The sequence below is a fragment of the Orbicella franksi genome, chromosome 1, assembly GCF_964199315.1.
Source record: "Orbicella franksi chromosome 1, jaOrbFran1.1, whole genome shotgun sequence".
NCBI lineage: Eukaryota > Metazoa > Cnidaria > Anthozoa > Scleractinia > Merulinidae > Orbicella > Orbicella franksi.
The window spans coordinates 16,226,353-16,246,592 of NC_138145.1; the positions used below are offsets into that span (position 1 = coordinate 16,226,353).

General features: G+C 41.5%; 1 protein-coding gene across 1 annotated transcript; it reads left to right on the plus strand.

Annotated features, from left to right (window-relative positions):
* Positions 1 to 419: 419 nt before the first annotated feature.
* LOC145492936 (uncharacterized) lies at positions 420 to 20,166 on the plus strand. The gene is made up of 13 exons (XM_081472316.1): positions 420 to 504; positions 1,228 to 1,341; positions 2,424 to 2,540; positions 3,154 to 3,355; positions 4,689 to 4,912; positions 8,841 to 9,110; positions 9,472 to 10,187; positions 10,859 to 11,200; positions 11,328 to 11,648; positions 12,644 to 13,163; positions 13,417 to 13,635; positions 14,513 to 14,728; positions 15,151 to 20,166. The coding sequence occupies exons 1-13, from the start codon at positions 441 to 443 to the stop codon at positions 19,413 to 19,415; spliced, it is 7,590 nt and encodes a 2,529-aa protein (XP_081328442.1). The 5' UTR covers positions 420 to 440; the 3' UTR covers positions 19,416 to 20,166.
* Positions 20,167 to 20,240: the final 74 nt, after the last annotated feature.

The window sequence follows — 20,240 nt, forward strand, 5'->3', positions numbered from 1 at the left end:
CTGTAACACAGTATCAGAGTCTATTAGTTAAGCGTATCTCTATTAATGGAGAGTAAGCTTATATTTCAAAGTGTTTGTAGCTAGCTGAGAACAAACAGGTAAGTTAACCGCATTTTGAATTTATTAAGTTCCACACAAGGTGTCCTAAATACCTTGAGGAACGGCCCCTGAAATACAGAAGAAAAAAATCTATGAACGCAAGTCTGCGCGAGATTACGTTCTTCTTGCATGATTTTGTGCTGCTATTTGTCACCCTGTAATTCATCGCGCGCGTGCATACGTCCATGAGATAGTGTGTGTTCCTAATTCTTCTTCCTGTTATGTCAGGGTATCTAGAGGATGTTTCCATTATAGTCAGCCATTCAAAACGACGCGAATGTGACCTTCCAAACTATATGTAACTGTTGTGGAATTTAAATGCAAAGATTCTAAATGGATAGATGATCAAAGACAAGATTATAATGTCTGACTTTCTGTGGATCTTCTTGGTTGTTATCACTGCTGGTATGTTTAAGTTTTTTATCCGACTCAATTAGTTAATTATTTAATAGATGAAATGTTTTACACCATATATCAAATTAATACCGTAAAGTTCCCCAGCAACCCCTAATCAAAGGCATCAAATTATGTACTAAGTTTGTAATGCAGTGCAAGCCTGATGTAACGAAATGCCAAGGGACTGGCAATATCTTTTGTTGTGATGGGGCTTGTAATTGCAAGGTTCCATAGGTTTTGCAGTTCATAATTTCAGCCTGGCTGAATCCTTGTAATTTGCACCTTACGGCTGTCCCCACCTCTCTCTTGTGCTACAGCTCTGAGTTGAGGCAAGCGCAACAAGCATGTTCAAGAATACTGAAAGTTTAGGAAGGAATCCTGTTAGAATTGATTGGGTCCGTAGTTTTCATCATTAAAGTTGCTTGGTGACTCAAGATGTCCGTGGACCTTTAAAATAACCCTTTCCCTACCATGGGCATACACATGCATATGTGATCCTAGGTTGTGTCCCCTTCTTCCTTGCATTTTTTCTTCCCTACCCCCTCCCTGTTTATGCCTGCAATGAAGGCTACTTACTATCAAAGATGTAAGAAGTTAAGAGCAAGTCATGCTAACAAACAAATCAGACATGTAAAGAACTGATTTGTCAGAACTAAATGGATGTACAGTATTGGGTCATCACAGGTCATATAATGAGAAAATATTTAAACTATTTTATACACAATTCTGCAGGTTTGTGTACTGTAGCTGGTCAGCAGTGTACGTCCAATCCATGTTACTTTAATGGAACCTGCACTGAGAGTGGAGGTAATAACTACACCTGTCACTGCCCCTCTGGGTTCACAGGTAAGACTATATCAACACGCTGCCAATATTAATGACATGGTTATTTTAAAAGCAATAAGTCACAAGCCATACAGTCAGTTCCAATCAGTTCCTGAGAGCAACATCATATATGACCATATAATACACTGTGCCAGCAAAGAGATTTCTCATATTTAGTGTTGTATCCTAATTCTAAATGCTGAATCAAAAGAGAAGGGTTGGAAGGAATATAGGGAAAAAGATGGGTGAGAGGCAAGATAAAAGAAAGGACGAAAGCTAAGCAGGAAATAAAAATGGAAGAATGGGAAATGATGGAAGAGGGAAAGGAAGGGTGAAAAGAAAGAAAGAAAATGATCTGTTTCCTTTCCATCCCATACCATCTCTATTTTTATTTATTTTGTTATTTAATATGAATTGTTTTACTGTATGTCTTTATTGTATTCAGCTAAAAACAGGCCAATTTGATTTTTTGTTTGCACTTCCATGCAAATTGATACAGACCTGTACATTTGTAATTTTCTCAGTCCTGTTATTAATATATCATATGGGTAATCATATGTGCATGTAAGTTCATAATAGCAATTAAAGATTTACATATTTTGTGATATTTGAAAATTCTTTCAAATTGCGCTCACCTTTAGAAACAGTCAAAAAATTTTCAGAGAATTTCCCAATACCACTAATAGTTGGAACACAAAGAAAACAAATTTCGGGCAAGGAATAATAAGAATTACACTCCTTAAGGTACTGGGCAGCCTGAAAGTCATTCTTACTGTAAGGCTCCAGATAACATCATCTCTTTAAGCACACTAAAAGTACATCAGAATCTGTGATTTGAATGTCCGATCATCATAAACCTTCCCCAATAAACTTCACTTGCCAGTTGGGCAACCAAAGGACAGAACGTTCTAGCATTCCTTCTCTTCCTCCGATCAAGTTTTTCATGTGCACTGCCTGTATAATATGTCAAGTGATCAGTGTATGTTTGCAGCAGAGCTAGTAACCTCAATTTTGTGTTTAATTATTTAATGTTACATTGTGTCTGAATGATTTTGTTTTGATCGTGCTTCTTCTTTTACACCATCCCTTTGAATCACATTCAGGGAAGAGATGCGAGGCTGTGATAAACATTTGTCATTTTAACCTGTGTCAGAACAATGCTGTGTGTCAAAGATTTCAGACTGGAGGTTATAAGTGTATTTGTCATGCTGGATTTACTGGTGAGTAATGGTAATTCTTTTGAAAATATCAATATTGCAACTCCAAACTCCTTCATTGTTACTATTTTTTTCAACGCAAATGAAAGTGATACTTGTAATCTGAAACCCCTTGTCCTGAGTCCTTCGATGTGGTTGTTGTGTTGTGTTGTGTCCTTGGGTCAGTCATTGGCTGGGGAGCAGGAAGATAGCACAGTGATGAGAGCACTCACCTCCCACCAATGTGGCCTGTGTTCGATTCTGACCCAGTACCATATGTGGGGTGAGTTTGTTGTTGGTTCTTGCTTTGCTCCAAGCCTTTCCTCTGGGTTCTCCGGTTTTCCTCTCTTAGTCTATCTCCACAAAAACCAAAATCTCCAAATTCCAATTTGACTGGGATAGAGGACCTGTATAAAGCCAGCTAAGGCTGATGAGGCTTCTTCTCTAAATATTGTAAAATTTATTTTTGATTTTATTTTTTATACATTCAGTACAGGTGACTCATCCCAGGATCATTAATTAAAAATGGGTTACAGGGGAATTTTAGGCCAAATGCACCCCTACTCTCACCCCCTTCTCCTGCCCAGTTATGTTTCTAATGGTTTCAAGTTAATTTATTGTTGTTTTATTTTCTTAGGAATCCATTGTGAGACAAACATAAATGAGTGTAACCAGACAGCTCTTCCCTGTCATAATGGTGGTACTTGTGTTGACGGCATTGATGGTTATAGCTGTCAGTGCACACCTGGTTTTTCTGGACCTTACTGTAATGTAACAGTTACAAAGTGTGATGGCAGCCCTTGTCAGAATGGTGCAACTTGTGTGGAAAATATCTTGGGGTAAGCAATGAGCATTACTGGTGTATTGGTTACCAAATATCATAGGTCAGGAATGTGGGCAAAGAGATGTACATGTAGTCTACAAACTTGCATGCATGGTGTGGCTTCTTGCACTTTAAGCTGGGTTGGCAAAAAAAAAACCCAAAAAACTGTTTACTTACATGGTCTCACCTGGCTACTCTGCTAGGTTGTTATTCCAATATTCTTATGAAAAGTTTGCAAAATCAGCTGCCTACTTTGACAAATACTTGAACTTGGTGACAACCTTGCTTTGAGCCCTATGCATGCATTGCATGCCTGGGATACTACAGTAGGTATATGATGTACGTTGTTTTCCATCTGTAACTAGAGCATCATGCATCGTACTAGTGGCCCCGGGGTCATGGCTTTAAATCTCATTGAAGCCATTAATAAATTGCTTTTACTTTTAGCCATCTTCAGCAAGACATGTAGAGTTATTGCAATCTGTCTCTTCTTTAGGGGTAGGAGGTTTCTCACCCAATCCAGTTTGCACTATCCAAGTGTGACTGCCACTCTTTTTTGGAGGTCATCGACTTAGTGTATTTTCATGCAAGTTAAATCTGTTGATTGTTATAGATTGTAATTAAGTTCACCAGACTCCAATTTATAAGCTATTGGATGACTGGAGAGTGCAAACACAGACTATTTCTCAGTCTGAGTGCGATTTCAAGAGTGAATGCTGGGGCAAACTCAGTTGACTTCTCAGTGTGAACTTGAAAACTTAATTGGGTGTGAAACCTTCAACTTACGGTAGGTAGGTAGGTAAAACTTTATTTATGCAGGGTGGCCCATTCAGCACAGTGGCTGGTATCCAGAGGGGCCCTGCTAAATACAATTTCTAAAAATATAAAATGTCTAATAGTATAAAATAGTTATAAAAATAGAGTTAAAAAAAAAACTAACGTCTAGTAGTTGAAATAGTTATATAAAAAGAGTTTAAAAAATTGAAACCAGTTACAAGCATGAACTGGTAGGGAAAAAAATAGATATCATAAATTAGGTGCTATAAATAAAATAGGCTTTGACAAGATTTTTAAAAGAGGAGAGTGATACAGCTTGTTGGATTTTACAAGGTAGTGAATTAAAAAGGGCTGTGCCAGAAAATCTAAAAGTACGTTTGCCAAGGCTAAGTTTGGGTTTGGGTAGATGGAGGTCAGCCTTCCTTCGAGTGTTGTAACCATGTACATTGTAGTTCCTAATGAAATAGTTACTTAAATACTGAGGAACTAAGTTATGCAAACATTTAAAAACTAAAACACATTTGTGCAATAATTTTGTCTTTACTTCTCATTAGAAATTAAATTCCTTTCAGTTATAACTGCACATGTGTCACTGGCTTCACTGGGCTAAACTGTGAACAGAACATTGATGATTGCTCGGTAAACCCTTGTCAACAGTTTGAACAATGTGTTGATGGAATTAACAGTTATCAATGTGTTTGTCCTGTTGGAACAACTGGTCAACGGTGTAATGTTAACATTGATTACTGCTCTGGCCAACCTTGTTTAAATGGTGCAACATGCAACAACTTTCAAGGTGAGCTTTTGAGTGTCATGGCATGCATATTGCAAAGCCTTATTCCATAATGGGCTAGCTCTGTACATCTACCAAGAGTCAGCTAAAACCTAATGTTCTGATATCGTGTGTAAAATGCTGCTGTATTGTAAAGCTGTACTACAGTTTCATAAAATACATTTATACTTGAAAGTCATCGTTTAGCTATGGTTGATCAAATGTGCCTCAAACTAAACTTAAAACAACAAACAGTTTTCTTCACCATCACCAGGGACCCCGGGGTTTCATTAAGGTAATTCCTCTGAAATAAAAGTGACAATAGATTTTTGTTCAAACTTTGTCCACTGAATATTTGTCATATGATAACTGCAATTTTGAAATAAAAAAGGGGGGTGCCCATGCTCATTAAGGAGCAGTGAGGCATTGAAAATACCCCATTTTTGCATTATTTAATGCTTATTATAAGAACACATTCCCAGTAATTGAAGGGGTGAGTGCAAAACCATGCTAAGTGACGATTTGGGTGAAAAAAAAAATTTTCGCGAAAGGGCTTGAATTTTTGCATGTGGTCTTCAATGTAATAGAAAAACGCGGCCCTGTATTTTTGTCGCCGGTTTTTGCTTCGTTTTCGAGTTATAACGTATGCAAAAATACTTGGCTTTTCCTAGCCATGTCTTTAGGAGTTTATTTGTTGAACAGGAAACAGGCAGACTGTTTATAGTGTATGAAGTCAAAATCAAATCTCACAGCATATATAGAGCGGAAATCTGGGAACAGATTGTTTACATCGGCTATTGTGACGTGAGCACAACACGTGAATCGATCGAGCGGTAAACGAAATACCATCGAACTAAAAAGAGATGTGCCGCATTAGAGCTCTGTCAACTAATATCTTAAGCATTGTGTTAAAGTACCTTGTGTGCCTGCCTGGTGGTTGAGAGGCATCATAAAGCCTCGATAAACCCGTAAGTCATCAGCACGTTTTAAAGAATCAAAATGTGTTCTGAAACTTCGAAGGTAGCTGATATACCGTAATCGTGTTATCGGCGTTCGAAGTCAGATCGAGCCAGGCAGCAAAGTCCAAGAGCAGTTCTTGCCCAAGAAAAATACCCTCTCGTGAGTTGTGGCCCATTTGCCAAGTGTTGCTAGTGTCAAAGTTTGGAAAGCGAGAACTGGTTTTTGAGTGATAAAATTTGTCTTGTATCGACCGCCATGTTTTCCCGCGCACGAGGTGTAAAGAGCCTTCCCGGCATGCATTGCGATCACGTTCTGCTCGCGTTTCTCGAACTGGTAACTAGATTGTTTCGGCTTTTTTCATTTAAAGATAATAATGGCCAACAAGTAGCGATCGATTGTAACATAGATCTGTGATCCAGGTTGCTTTGATTTTATTTCATATCGGCATGATTTGTAGTGTTTTGAACTTCTGGGATCAGCGGACATGCAGATGTCTGGAGACCCGTACGTTGCGCAGAAGGGTTAATTTGTTAAACTGTTAGGCGGTGCGTGACATAAAGCTACGATCGCGTTTGTCGAAAAATATGTATTTATCTCGTGATTTTTAGCCATTTAAGACGTTGCTGTATTTGGAAAAGTGCTTATTTGATGTTTATTTGTTCAGTGCAGATAGTCATTGTCCCAGATAACCAAAGTAAGTTCCAGATGTTAACACTATTTTCCGGCCGCCATATTTTACCTATTTCAACCTGAAATCAACATTTTTGAGCTTATACGTTGTGTGAAATTAACATTTTGCTGTTTTCTAAGTGAAATCAACATCCTTGCCGTCACGCGTTAACGTGAAATCAGCATTTTGACCTATTTAGACCTGAAATCAACATTTTTGAGCTTATACGTTGCGTGAAATCAGCATTTTGCTGTTTTCTAAGTGAAATCAACAACCTTCCCGTCACGGGTTAACATGAAATCAACATTTAAACCTTTTTTGACCTGAAATCGACATTTTTGAGCTTTTACGTTGCGTGAAATTGACATTTTGCTGCTCTCTAAGAGAAATCAACATCCTTGCCGTCGCGCGTTAACATGAGTCAACGTTTTAACCACTTTTGACCTGAAATCAATAAATTTGAACTTATATAAGTTGCGTGAAATTGACATTTTGCTGGTTTCTAAATAAAATCAAGGTCCTTGCGGTCGCGGCGGGCCGATCCTTTGTTATAATAAACCGAGGCGAGACTTCGACTTATAACAAAGGCTTGGCTTGACTATTATAACAAAGGGTCGGCTCTGTTTATCATAACAAAGGCCCGGCTTCGTTTATTTGAAGACCTCGGCGGGAAAAGGGCGCTAGGCATTTTAATCAAAAGTGAACTTTGTCGAAAACACTCCAAATTTCCCATACAGTTTTGTTTAGGTATGTTTAACAATGTCCCGTAGTTTTTCCGCTAAGCTTCGCTTCATTTTCGAGATATTGCGTATGCAGAAAAACCACTCGGTTTTCCTAGCGGCGTCTTTATAAACGAAGCAAAAACCAGCGACAAAAATACAGGACCACGTTTTTCTATTACATTGAAGACCGCATGCAAAAATTCAAGCCCTTTCGCGAAAATTTTTTTTTTCACCCAAATCGTCACTTAGCATGGTTTTGCACTCACCCCTTCAATTGTAACATCTTTGTAAGCACGGACTCATAAGAACATGCATTAAACTACGGTCAATACATTGTGTCGGACCACAAATAAACGTTTAAGTTTGATTCAGACAGAAAGCTAAATCCTCGATTAAAAATTTGAACCAAATTTCTTGACGTGGTTACCAACTGCAAAATAGAAAAGACCACAGTGTATTTGCTATTTTTCTTATTTATTCAATTTTCAGCAATAGCAAAGCTTATGATTAGTTGATTACAACGACTGGAAAAAAAATTGGGGTGCACATGCTCGTTGGTGAGCTAGAGCCATTTTTCAACTGACAGAGCTCAATATCAAGGCAAATCCGTCATGTTTTCAATTTGCGCGTGCACAAGTGCACGCTAATGACACCATAAATTATGCGCAGTAAGGATGCACAATGCAAATGTGAGGGATGACCTTAAGGGCCAGGCACCAGGCAAATTGACTGGTTGTGAGGATGATTTTGCCCACCTGGTTTGGCCACCTAAAGGAAATTTTTTTTATAATCTTTAATGTTCATTGTCATTAATTGATTTACATTTTTACAGTTAGACTGGCCTGCAGTTAGCTAGTGCTAGTCTAGGCTGGCCAGTCAATCAAGATCTAGTCCCCCCCCCCCCCCCCCCCACCCCTCTGGAAATTTCAATTGAGCTTCATGCATTTCTTTAAGTTTCTTGGTCTTACAGAACCCCCCACCCCCCCCCCCCAGGAAATTCCAATCCCTTCTGTGGGGGGAGTATGGATATTTTCTGGAACTGAACAATTACAAAATTATGTTTTTACATTAGAAGTTCACTGTTCAAATAGTTTTGCCTGGCTGTGAAAACCAATTGTCCTCCTGCTGAAAATGTTAATGAACCCTTGGGGACTTGACTAAGACTAGCTAACAAGAATATTCTCACAGGTTAAAGGTAGTTCTTATTGACACTAGCTTTTGTTAATTCTACTTCATTCCGTTAATTATGGTAGAACAGTAGTGGGAATTTATTTATTAATATTGGGATTCCAACGTCAATCGGTTCATGTAAAACTTGCACCTTCCGTGAGAAGATTCTTCAATTGTCAATTAACAACCACATTAGCTGCCTTAATTTGTACACCGGCATGATGTGTTGTGTGAAGTAAAGAAAAGTAAGTAAACACCAGCCACAGTGACTAGAAAGGTAACTGAATAAGCTAGAAAAGCGTCTGCTATCTGAGTGCTTGTTGACATTATCACGAGACTCAAGATCAGATGTAGAATTAATAAAATACATTGTTTCAGCCACGTGTAATATTTATTTATGTATTTTAATTGTGTGGCTTTAACATTCCAGGGAACTTTTCCTGCACATGTGCTGCAGGATTTGAAGGACACCTTTGTGAAAATGACACAGATGAGTGTGCCTCACAACCTTGTTTCAATGGCGGCACATGTAAGGACAAACTGAACGGCTTCACATGTGACTGTCCTGCTGGTTTTATCGGCAATCAGTGTGAAGCCAACATCATCGAGTGTCTGTCAAACCCGTGCCAAAATGGTGGTACATGTATAGAGAGTGTTGGTCTAGTTGGGTACACATGCTCTTGTCCAACAGGATTTCAGGGTAAGTTTTGCTTTTGGGTAGGCCCGAAAAGTTGTCATCCACCATGCAAATTAGTTAGTTTTGAGAAAATGTTCGAGTTCCTGTGAACTGAGGTTAAAACATCGCGGGGTCCATGTAGGTCTTTTACATGTCGCCTTGTTGTTGCAATAAACAGTTGTTTGTTGAAATATATTTTTGCAGCGGTTTTGAACGTGAGTTAGTAACTTCTTTGATAGTTTTTGTTTTTGGGCAACTGATTAGGATTTAGGAAGCCCCGTGCAAAGTAATTTTGCACACAGCCCTTTTTTTTTTTTTTTTTCAGTTAGATAATCCTGTAATGACGGATACTTGTACCTTGTATCATCCTTTCCTCTCCCTGCAGGTCTCCACTGTGAATTTAGTAGTTCTTCATGCCAGCCCAATCCTTGTCAAAACAATGGCACGTGTAGCCTGCATGGCAACAGTTCAAACTGCACGTGCCCAACCGGTTGGACCGGTTCTTATTGCAATATTGATGTGGATGAATGTCGCTCGTCACCATGTGGAAAGCTGGGCTCGTGCCACAACACGCCCGGTGGCTATAACTGCACTTGCTTAGCAGGATTCACGGGTGCACATTGTGATAAGCACGTGGACGAATGTCTTGACGATCCTTGCCAGAACCAAGGCACCTGCGAGGATTTAGTGAATGGCTACAGGTGTACTTGCACTGCGAGCTTTTCTGGAAAAAACTGCGAGGTTCCACTAAGTGACTGCTCTGCGCAGCCGTGCAAGAACGGAGGAACGTGCCAGCTCGGTGGAAATGGGTTTAGCTGCTTATGTAAACCGGGTTATACCGGTTTGACCTGTGACATTGACATTGACGAATGCTCCTCCAATCCGTGTAGAAATGGTGGCACGTGTGTGAATAATGTTGATAGTTACCTATGTCAGTGTGCTGAGGGATATCGAGGAAGAATTTGTGAAGTGCTGTTTTCTGTTAGTTTTCAACGTGGATCATACCTTCCTGCCTTGAATTTTCGATTGTTCCCATCGGAGGTGTTCTCATTTAGATTCCGCACAACTCTGCCGGATGGACTCTTATTCTACCAGGGAGGAGTAAGTAAATAACGGTTTTACAATAACTGCCTGATTTCTCGCCCGCTGATTGGTTCATTTTTATCATCAAGAAGAGTACAGACGGTTAAAATTTTAATTTATGCAAGCTCTCAAGTTCAACTCTCAGCTGTCAAACTTTCAACTTATAAACCAATGAGATTTTATGGACTTTTTTAAGTAGCCAATGAAAAAGTGAGAAGAGCTATCGACAATGTTCGCGTCATTTTGAATAAAATTCACTTGTCTTTGTTTACGGCAAGTTTACGGCGTCTTTTCCCCTCATTTATTCCCGGCATTTGACCATTTTGGGGTCTTGTTATTGTTAAAAACAAATTGACGTCAGTTTTTTATGCGTCTGTCCTCTTATTGATGATAAATTTCGTCATAACATTGTCAAAGTTTACTGTGGAACCACTCGCCTGGGGCTTGTGGTTCCACAGCCACTTTGACAGTGTTATGACGCAATTCATCATCAATAAGAGGACAGACGCATAAAAAACTGACGTCAAATTGTTAAACTGATCACCCTTTTATCTTATTGCTATCAAAATTACCCACTCGTAAGGTTGTCTCTATAGGTGCTGAAGACGACATTTTGTACACGTCTCCGTCGCCTTCTCCTTGGATTTGATTAATTATAACTAAATTTGTTTCTTTTTTGTTTCTTCCAGGACCTCGCAAAGGAGCACCCAGACCACGTGATCCTAGAGCTAACAAACGGTTCAATTCGTCTGTCGTTCAACACTGGCCTGGACACGGCAACATCCAAGTTAGGAAGCAGTCTGAACGACGGGGCCTGGCACCAGATAACTGTTCAGATATCTGGTTCCCAGGCCACTTTATTTACGGACAAGGACATTTGTGGTGCTGCGTGCCCCTCAGTCACCGTCAGTACAACCAGTGATGGTAGCTCACAGTTTTCTGGCCTGCCTTACTTTGGAGGCCTGAGAAAGTTGGTCCCGCAGATAAAACAGCAGCTTGCAACTGATGGCTCGTTTGTGGGATGTATCAAGGTATTTATGCCCTCGGTGGCCCTTAGAAATAGTCAAGTAGAGATGCTTCTTAACTTGCATTTTGTCTTCACAATGCGCCGAGTTGATCAACTCACATTGTTTGCATTCGTTCTTTTTTTTTTTTTAGGACTTTCTATACAACAATGTGGATACCGGTCTACAGGGTGTTTTTGCTCAATCGTACCTAGTCTCCACCGGGTGCCAGAGACAGGATGTCTGTAGTAACCATGGATGCAGGCATGGCGGCGCATGTGTAGATGAGTGGAGCCAGTTCAGTTGTCGCTGTCCCCAAGGATTCGTGGGCTCTTTCTGCGAGCATCAAATCACAGCCACGTTTGATAGCGATGGTAATTCTGGTCTTAAATTTGCTGCCGCTAACATTACATCGTTTTCTTTGGAGTTTTCAATTGATCCCACACTGCCTAGCGGAGTGCTGGCGTTTACAGGGGTATGTCTTCTTTAACGTAACGACAATCAATAAAGGTAAAAAAGTCTGCAAGCGAGCCAAGTGGCCCATCAGGCCGGAGCTTATCCCGGTTTCTGTAGCATGAAGCGACTAGGAGTATTTCTACTCCCCCCTGGATGGGATGCTAGTTCATCGCAGGATTACCCCCAGCATTAAGTTCGTCGGTACCCATTTATACACCTGGGTGGAGAGAGGCACTGTGAGAGTAAAGTGTCTTGCCTAAGAACACAACACAATGTCCCCGGCCAGGGCTCGAACCCGGACCGCTCGATCCGGAGACGAGCGCACTAACCATGAGGCCACCGCGCCTCCAACGACAATCAATACTTGTTCGAATTCATTTCACCTTTGGGAATTGTACCCAGTGGGGAACAAAAATTCTCTCTATTGTTTTGTTATATTATATTTTTCCAGTTGTCATTTCTTCTTTTGACTTGATAATGACGTGAAGTAACGCCAGAACGTGGTCCAAAAAAAAAAAATCTTTTAAATGTTTTAGACTTTTATATTTAAAGAACGTGTTAGCGTTGAACTTTGCTAAAAAATGACAGTCGATATCAACTGTCCTCTTAGAATATCGGAAAAAGGTCAAATGCATGGTATGCGGGTTACGAGAGATTCGGAACTAATCACCAAGCCGAGGTTATCTCAGCTCAATATACGATTTCATTGATTCCACAAGTATTTGGCAGAAATCTCATACGAATACAATTTCTCATCAGTAGAAGATGGGTAACAGGCTCTTGTTTTCGGTACAGCTTCCGAACACACTTTGACGGCAGTGAAGTTTAGTGGTCAACGCGAAAGAACTAGTTTGCGAGTATAGCGAAGAATTTCTGAGCTCGCTAGTACTGTACAGAGTCATTTGGGGGAAAAATCGAATAGCTGTAGGAATCTCCCACTTTTGACCTTGTAAGAAGTGTATAGAGACCAGTAGGGCTAATCTATACTTAACTGATGTCTAACTTCAATTTCAGTCATCGCAAGGGGATTTTGGTCTGGCCTTGGACCAGGGACGTTTAATAGCAGCATACGCGAAGTCTTTCTTCGAAAGAAGCAGCGATGTTATTGGCCAGAACTTTTCTGATGGTAGATGGCACAAAGTGCACGTCAACGTCACTTCCGGCAATGTCACGATTAGCGTAGACACATTTCAAACTGTCCTAACACCGCCAAGAGGTTCCCAGGCCATCACGGATCTTGATGATAATTTATACATGGGAGGACTTCTGAATCAGTTTTCAGTTTTGGGGATTACTCTAAACAACAAATTTGTAACGTTTAGTGGTTGTTCAAGAAGTGTTACAATAAATGAGGAAGAAATTACGTTCGAAACTGCACAAAAAAGTGGAGGATTTCTTTTGCCGAAATCGAGCTGCAAGAAAGACGAAAACTGTGCACCAAGCCCTTGTGCCAATGAAGGAAAGTGCGATGCTACGTGGACTGGGTTCGAGTGTCGTTGCTTGAATGATTTTGTTGGCAGCCAGTGTCAAAATGGTAAGGAAATTGTCTTAAATAGAAAAAGGATTGTTTAATTGTGTTTTTTTAACCAAGGGGGAACAATGGGTGTACAAAATTGATCTTTTGAAAACAGTCAAGACATTGGGAAAAGGATTATTATAATAGATAACTCTCTCTTTATTGGCCGTTACGACACGTTCTAGCCATTTCAGGATACTTAAAACATTTTCTAACAGTGCATTCTGCGATGCAACTATTTGATGAGCTGTATGGTGTTCCTCTCTTGCAGTTTCTGAGACGTCATTTTTATCGAATGACAGCAATGTTGAGCTTTCACTGAACTCGTCACATTGGAGCTTCGGTCAGAGTGGATCTCTATCGTTCAGGACTCACGAAACACATGCTCTGCTTATGTACGCCGGGCGAAAGCCTGGGGGAGGAAATTTAGAATTTCTTCTTCTTGATGTCACTTCCGGTCAAGCTAGATTTTCCGCTGACCTTGGCTCAGGTATGTTTCTTGTTTCAACCATAAGTAAAATTCGCGTTTCTTACTCGCGGATTTTTGAATATATTTCGACCTTCTTCACGCTTGTTTTTCAACGCATACGAAAGGATTTTATGCCAGTATTAAAACTTCTCATTCTCTATAAACTCTCAATGCAAATTTTAAACTGGTCCATTTTCGTCCCCAGATGCCGCGCTCCTTTTGGTTAGCACCAAGAATCGCGACCTCTGGGAAGGTAACACCAGAAGTCCGCGATTTACAGACTTCCCGTCACTCTGCGCATGCTCAGAGTCAAGTCTGACAAATCTGATTGGCTGCATTCTCGTCCCCAGAGCCCACGATCCTTCTGGCCTGCGGCAGGGATCGAGAGCTCTGGCCGGACCCGATTTTCTGAGCATGCGCAGAGTGTTCGTTTCGTATTCTCAGCCAATCAGATTTGCCAGATTTGACGGGAAGTCCGTGAATCGCGGACTTCCGGTCTTGGACCAGCCTAGAGCTCTCGATCCCTGCCGCAGGCCAGAAGGATCGTGGGCTCTGGGGACGAGAATGGATTGGCTGAGAATACGAAACGATTACTCTGCGTATGCACAGAAAATTGGACCTTCCCAGAGGTCGCGATTCTTGGTGCTGACCAAAAGGAGCGCGGCCGCTGGGGACGAGAATGACACTGGTCTTGTCAAGGGTTATCGAGTCTGCATCGCGTCTAACATTCAAGTTGATCATTCAAGTGTCGGTTTTTGTGTTTATTGTTGCCCTGTTAAAACACAAAGCGATGCGCACTGACGGGACATAACGAACTTACTCGTTCGATTGAACTGTCTAAAATTCCAATTCTTAAATCCAATTTGCTACAACTCAGAGCAAATTTCGTGCATTTCAGGATCGAGTGCGGTGTTGATCAATACACCCGTGTCCGATGGCGACTGGCATCACGTGGCCTGGACCCGAAGATACAAGCACATTACTCTCACGCTGGATGGAGCGACCACTTTACAGGCAGACCTACCTGGAGCAGACGCAGCGTTTAATGCTGCCCAGGAGCCTGTGGTTTCTGTTGATATTGGAGGATTCCCAGCTGGTGTATCACAGGCCAAAGGTAAACTGGGATTCGATTTATATCGGTTTTGGTTGTCTGTGTGTTGTTTGATTTTTTCATTGGTAAACTCAACCTGCATCCTGAACTTGATGGCCATGGGTTTTACTTTATTGTCCTTAGCGTTTTGAAAGTTATTTTATGGCATTGTTTGGAAACTTAGTAAACTCGAGCTATCGGGTTATAGATAGTATCGTGTTATGTCGTCTGACAGTTCTGTGATATACTTCTTTAACTTTCTACTGGTTATTTGGTTCAGCACTCAGCGACCCAAAAACAAATTCAAAAAAGACTGACGGATTGTTCACTGGAAATCAATAGTTATATTTACAATTCTAACAGAATCGTGTTAATAAGTGGTGGCTTGTATTCTTTATTCCCCCTTACTTTAGAAAGATTAATAACTTGTAAATTTTTCATTGTAGGACTTACTTCACCAAAATCTTTCAAGGGTTGTATAAAGGATATCAAGTTTAACTCACGCCGTGTTCATTATCTGTCGCCCAACTCTCAAGATGGCCTTAACGTCACCAAGAAACGCGTCACAGTAGGTTGTCAAGGAAACTCAACCTGCTCACCCAACCCTTGCCCAGCCCACAGTGTTTGCGTGCCATCTTGGAATGGTTTTAACTGCACTTGTGACTCTGGTTGGACGGGCGACAAATGCGATATTCGCATTCCTGACTGCACAGTAAACAACTGCACGAATGGCGCAACATGTGTTAATGTCACGGACGGTTTCAGGTGCACGTGCGCCCAGGGATATACGGGTCGGTATTGCAAGGACAAGATATTTTATTGCCGGTCCACACCGTGCAAGAACAGTGCGACATGTCATGAAATATCAGGAGGTTACAGGTGTGACTGTGCTGTGGGATTTACCGGAAAAGACTGCGAAACTGATATCGATGAATGTGCAAGCGATCCTTGTAAAAACAGCGGATCGTGTTCTGATCTAACAGGCAACTACTCTTGTCAGTGTCCTGTGGGCTTTGCTGGCAGAGACTGTGAAGTGAACGTGGATGAATGCTCACCAAATCCTTGTTTAAACCAGGGAACATGCCTTGATTTGATTGCGAACTACAGTTGTCGTTGTTCCCTGGGTTTTACTGGTAGAAACTGTGACAGTAATATCGACGAGTGTTCTTCGAACCCGTGCAGAAACCATGCAACCTGCCTTAATTTGGTTGGTAACTACAGCTGCAGTTGTGCTCCGGGTTACTCTGGTAGGAATTGTGAACTCGACGTCGACGAATGCTCTTCAAACCCGTGCTTAAACAACGCTACATGCGCTGATTTAATTGCAAACTACAGCTGTCACTGTTCAATAGGTTATACAGGGAAGAACTGCGAAGTTAACATCGATGAGTGTTCTCCTAATCCTTGCTTAAACCAAGGGACGTGTTCTGACCTTGTGGGGAATTACTCCTGTAGTTGTCCCGTAGGGTACAGTGGGAGAAACTGTGAAGATGACATCGACCAATGCTCTCCGAATCCATGCTTGAATCAGGGTACTTGTAGCGATGGCAATGGAGACTACAGTTGTTCATGTACTGTGGGTTATACTGGCAGGAATTGTACCGTAGATATTGATGATTGTAATCCTAATCCGTGTCAAAACAACGCTACATGTGTTGATAAAACTGGTGCCTATAGTTGCCAATGCTTGCCGGGATTTTCCGGTGGAAACTGCGAGACGAACATTAATGAATGCTCTCCGAACCCGTGTTTAAATCAAGGTAGCTGCAAGGATCTGATTGCCAATTATAGTTGTAAATGCCTACAAGGATTTACAGGACGAGATTGTGGAACAGACATCAACGAATGCTCTTCAAATCCATGCTTAAACGACGCTACATGTTCCGATCTAGTTGGAAACTACAGCTGTCACTGTTCAGTTGGTTTTACAGGAAAAAATTGTGAAGTCAACATAAATGAGTGTTCTCCAAACCCGTGCAGGAACCAAGGAACCTGTTCTGATTTAACAGGAAACTACAGTTGTAGTTGCCCTCTTGGCTTTAGTGGAAGAAACTGTGAAGTTGACACTGACGAATGTTCTTCTGGGCCTTGCAGGAACAATGCAACTTGTACCGACCTCACAGCCAACTACAGTTGTCAATGTGTTTTGGGTTTCACTGGTAGAAATTGTGAAATAGATGTCGATGAGTGTTCTGCAAACCCCTGCGGAAGTCACGGTACATGCAGGGATCTAATTGGAAACTACAGCTGCAATTGTGTTTCAGGATACACCGGCAGAAACTGTGAAATAGAAATCAATGAATGTTCTTCAAGTCCCTGTAAAAATCATGGTACATGCAGTGACCTTGTCGGGAATTATAGCTGCAACTGTGTTTCTGGTTACACTGGTAGAGACTGTGAAGTGGACATCGACGAATGTTCTTCGAGTCCCTGTAAAAATCATGGTACATGCAGCGACCTTGTTGGGAATTATAGCTGCAACTGTGTTTCTGGTTACACTGGTAGAGACTGTGAATTGGACATCGACGAATGCTCTTCAGGACCGTGTTTAAATCATGGTACATGCAGTGACCTTGTTGGGAATTATAGCTGCATCTGTATTTTTGGCTACACCGGCAGAAACTGCGAAGTGGACATCGATGAATGTTCTGCACGTCCATGTTTAAATCATGGTACATGCTCTGATCTTGTTGGAAACTACAGCTGTAATTGCATTCCGGGTTTTAGTGGCAGAAACTGCGAAACAGACGTCGATGAATGTTCTTCAAATCCCTGCTTGAATCATGGTACTTGCAACGATCATGTCGGAAATTATAGCTGTTATTGTATTTCGGGTTACACCGGCAGAGACTGTGAAACAGACATTAATGAATGTTCGTCGAAACCCTGTTTAAATCACGGCACATGTTCTGATCTGATTGGAAATTACACCTGCAGCTGTATCTTGGGTTACAGCGGTAGAAATTGTGAAGTTGATATCAATGAATGCTCCTCTGATCCGTGCTTGAACAACGCTACCTGCTCAGATCTGATAGGAAACTATAGCTGTAGTTGTTCGCTGGGATTCACAGGACGAAACTGTGAAGTGGAACTCGATGAATGTGCATCTGGCCCATGTAAGAACCAAGGGACTTGCACTGATCTCATAGGAGCGTTTAGCTGTAATTGCGTCACGGGTTTTACTGGTAAAGAGTGTGAAGTAGACATTAACGAATGTTTTTCTAAGCCTTGTCTAAATGGCGCTACGTGTTCTGATCTGATAGGCAATTACAGTTGTCAGTGTCCATTGGGGTTTGCTGGTAGAAACTGTGGCGTTGACATTGACGAGTGCGCTTCTGGGCCTTGTGAGAACAGAGCAACTTGTACTGACTTGGTAGCCAACTACAGTTGTCAGTGTGTTTTGGGTTTCACAGGAAGGAATTGCGACATCAATATAGACGAGTGTTCTCCAAATCCCTGCAAAAACAGCGGGACTTGTTCAGACTTGATCGCAAGCTATAGCTGTTCTTGCGTACCGGGTTACACGGGGAAAAACTGCGACACCGACATAGATGAGTGCGCGTTCGATCCATGCAGACACGGTGCCACGTGTGTGGACGGCCTGGCAAATTATACTTGTACTTGTGCCACTGGTTACGCGGGAAGAAACTGTGACGTGGACATTGACGAATGCGCTGTGGATCCCTGCAAGAATGGAGCCAAATGCACTGATCTTGTCGGAGATTTTTCTTGCAGTTGTTTGGCAGGTTATACGGGAAAAAGCTGTGAAATTAATATAGACGAGTGTAATTCCAGTCCTTGTATGCATGGCGCTACTTGCCATGACGGAATCAACAATTACACGTGTAGCTGTGTTCCCGGATTTACCGGAAGACGATGTGAAATTAACATAGATGATTGTTCACCAGTTCCTTGTCGAAACGATGGGATTTGCTCTGATGCCGTTAACAGCTATCATTGTGACTGCGAAGGGACTGGTTTCAACGGTTCACAATGTGAACTTGACATCGATGAATGCGCCTCAACTCCTTGCGTTCACGGCGCTTGTAACAATACCGTGGGATCGTATTTCTGTGACTGCACGGGGTCTGGGTACAGCGGAAGTTATTGTGAACTTGATGTGAATGAATGTATCACATTGTCGACGCCTTGTCTTAACGGCGGTACGTGTCGAAACAGCGAAGGTTCTTACCAGTGCGCGTGCGTGGCGGGTTATAATGGGAAAACTTGCGAAGTGAACATTGACGAATGCGCGAGTGACCCGTGCATTCATAATGGCCGATGCGTTGATCTCGTTAATGGTTTTTACTGCAGCTGTACTGGTACCGGCTTCAAAGGATTTCGCTGTGATATCAACGTAGATGAATGCGCAACTGGTGAACACGAATGTCAAAATGGCGGCGTGTGTGTAGACAACGATGGAGGTTATAGCTGCACATGCGCGCCTGACTACACAGGAGTGTTGTGCGAAGGCAGGTTACCGATTGTGTACGAACCCACGGCAAGTGCACGCAAGCAGAACAAGCAAATGGAACTCGGGTTGTCGATAGGATTTGTACTGCTGGTGGCGTTGATAGCGACCGTGTTACTGTTCTTGTACCGTAAGAAACAAATGAGTAAGATGAGCGGCAGGTACTACCCGTCCGATGAAGAGTTCAAGGGTGGAGCTTATTCCATGACACAGCTGGAGAAAGACGAACGACTGATCTAGAGCTCTGAACTGAGCAACAGTCCTTCATACAACGCTAGAAACTAGCGAGCATGAAATACCGCACAGAAGTGAGACTTCTTAAGCTTAGCTCGACTTCTACTGACGTGTAGCTTCTACTTGCGGGCAGAGACGAAGTTAACTGACCATTTGATGGTTTGCTTCAGCTGAGAAAAAATGTGAATCACGCGGAGCCTTTCTCTACAGACACAATACATCTATGCGTTTTCTAATTTTATATTCCGCGCTTAAAACCAGGTAACTTGACGTGCGTACCAGGTTCAGATTCACATCAGAGGAATAAGCGGATTGCCGAGAGACAAACGAGTAAATCACCGTTTATTTTTGTATTTATGTAAATAGTGTACATAATCCCCGCAGCGTATGTAGTTTTTTGTACTCAATCACGAAACGTCGTCAGCTTTTGTAATATATTAGAGCAGACCGCTACTTCCGCGAAATTGTCGCGCTGCTCTGAATACGAATACTAGCAAATTCATTTTGTAATTAAAGTTTCTTTTTCAGCAACGTAAATGCTGTTATTTTTTTATGTTGATGTTTATTTTATCGCTGAAAAAAACTCATTTTTTGCCTGCCGTATTTTTAAAATGTGTTTTGTCGGTTATGTTTTTTGATGTTATTTTGATGCCAGAAGTTTTTGACGGATTTTTTATTATAATATATTCAGGCTATATTGTGAAAATGTGTATCATATCAGAAAGAAAGATGCGTTGATAAACTCATGAGAATCGTTTACACTTGTCTGTTTTATTGGCACTTTCGTGCTTCTGTCTTAAGTCTTACACTGTAATTCTCCTCAGTGGCTAC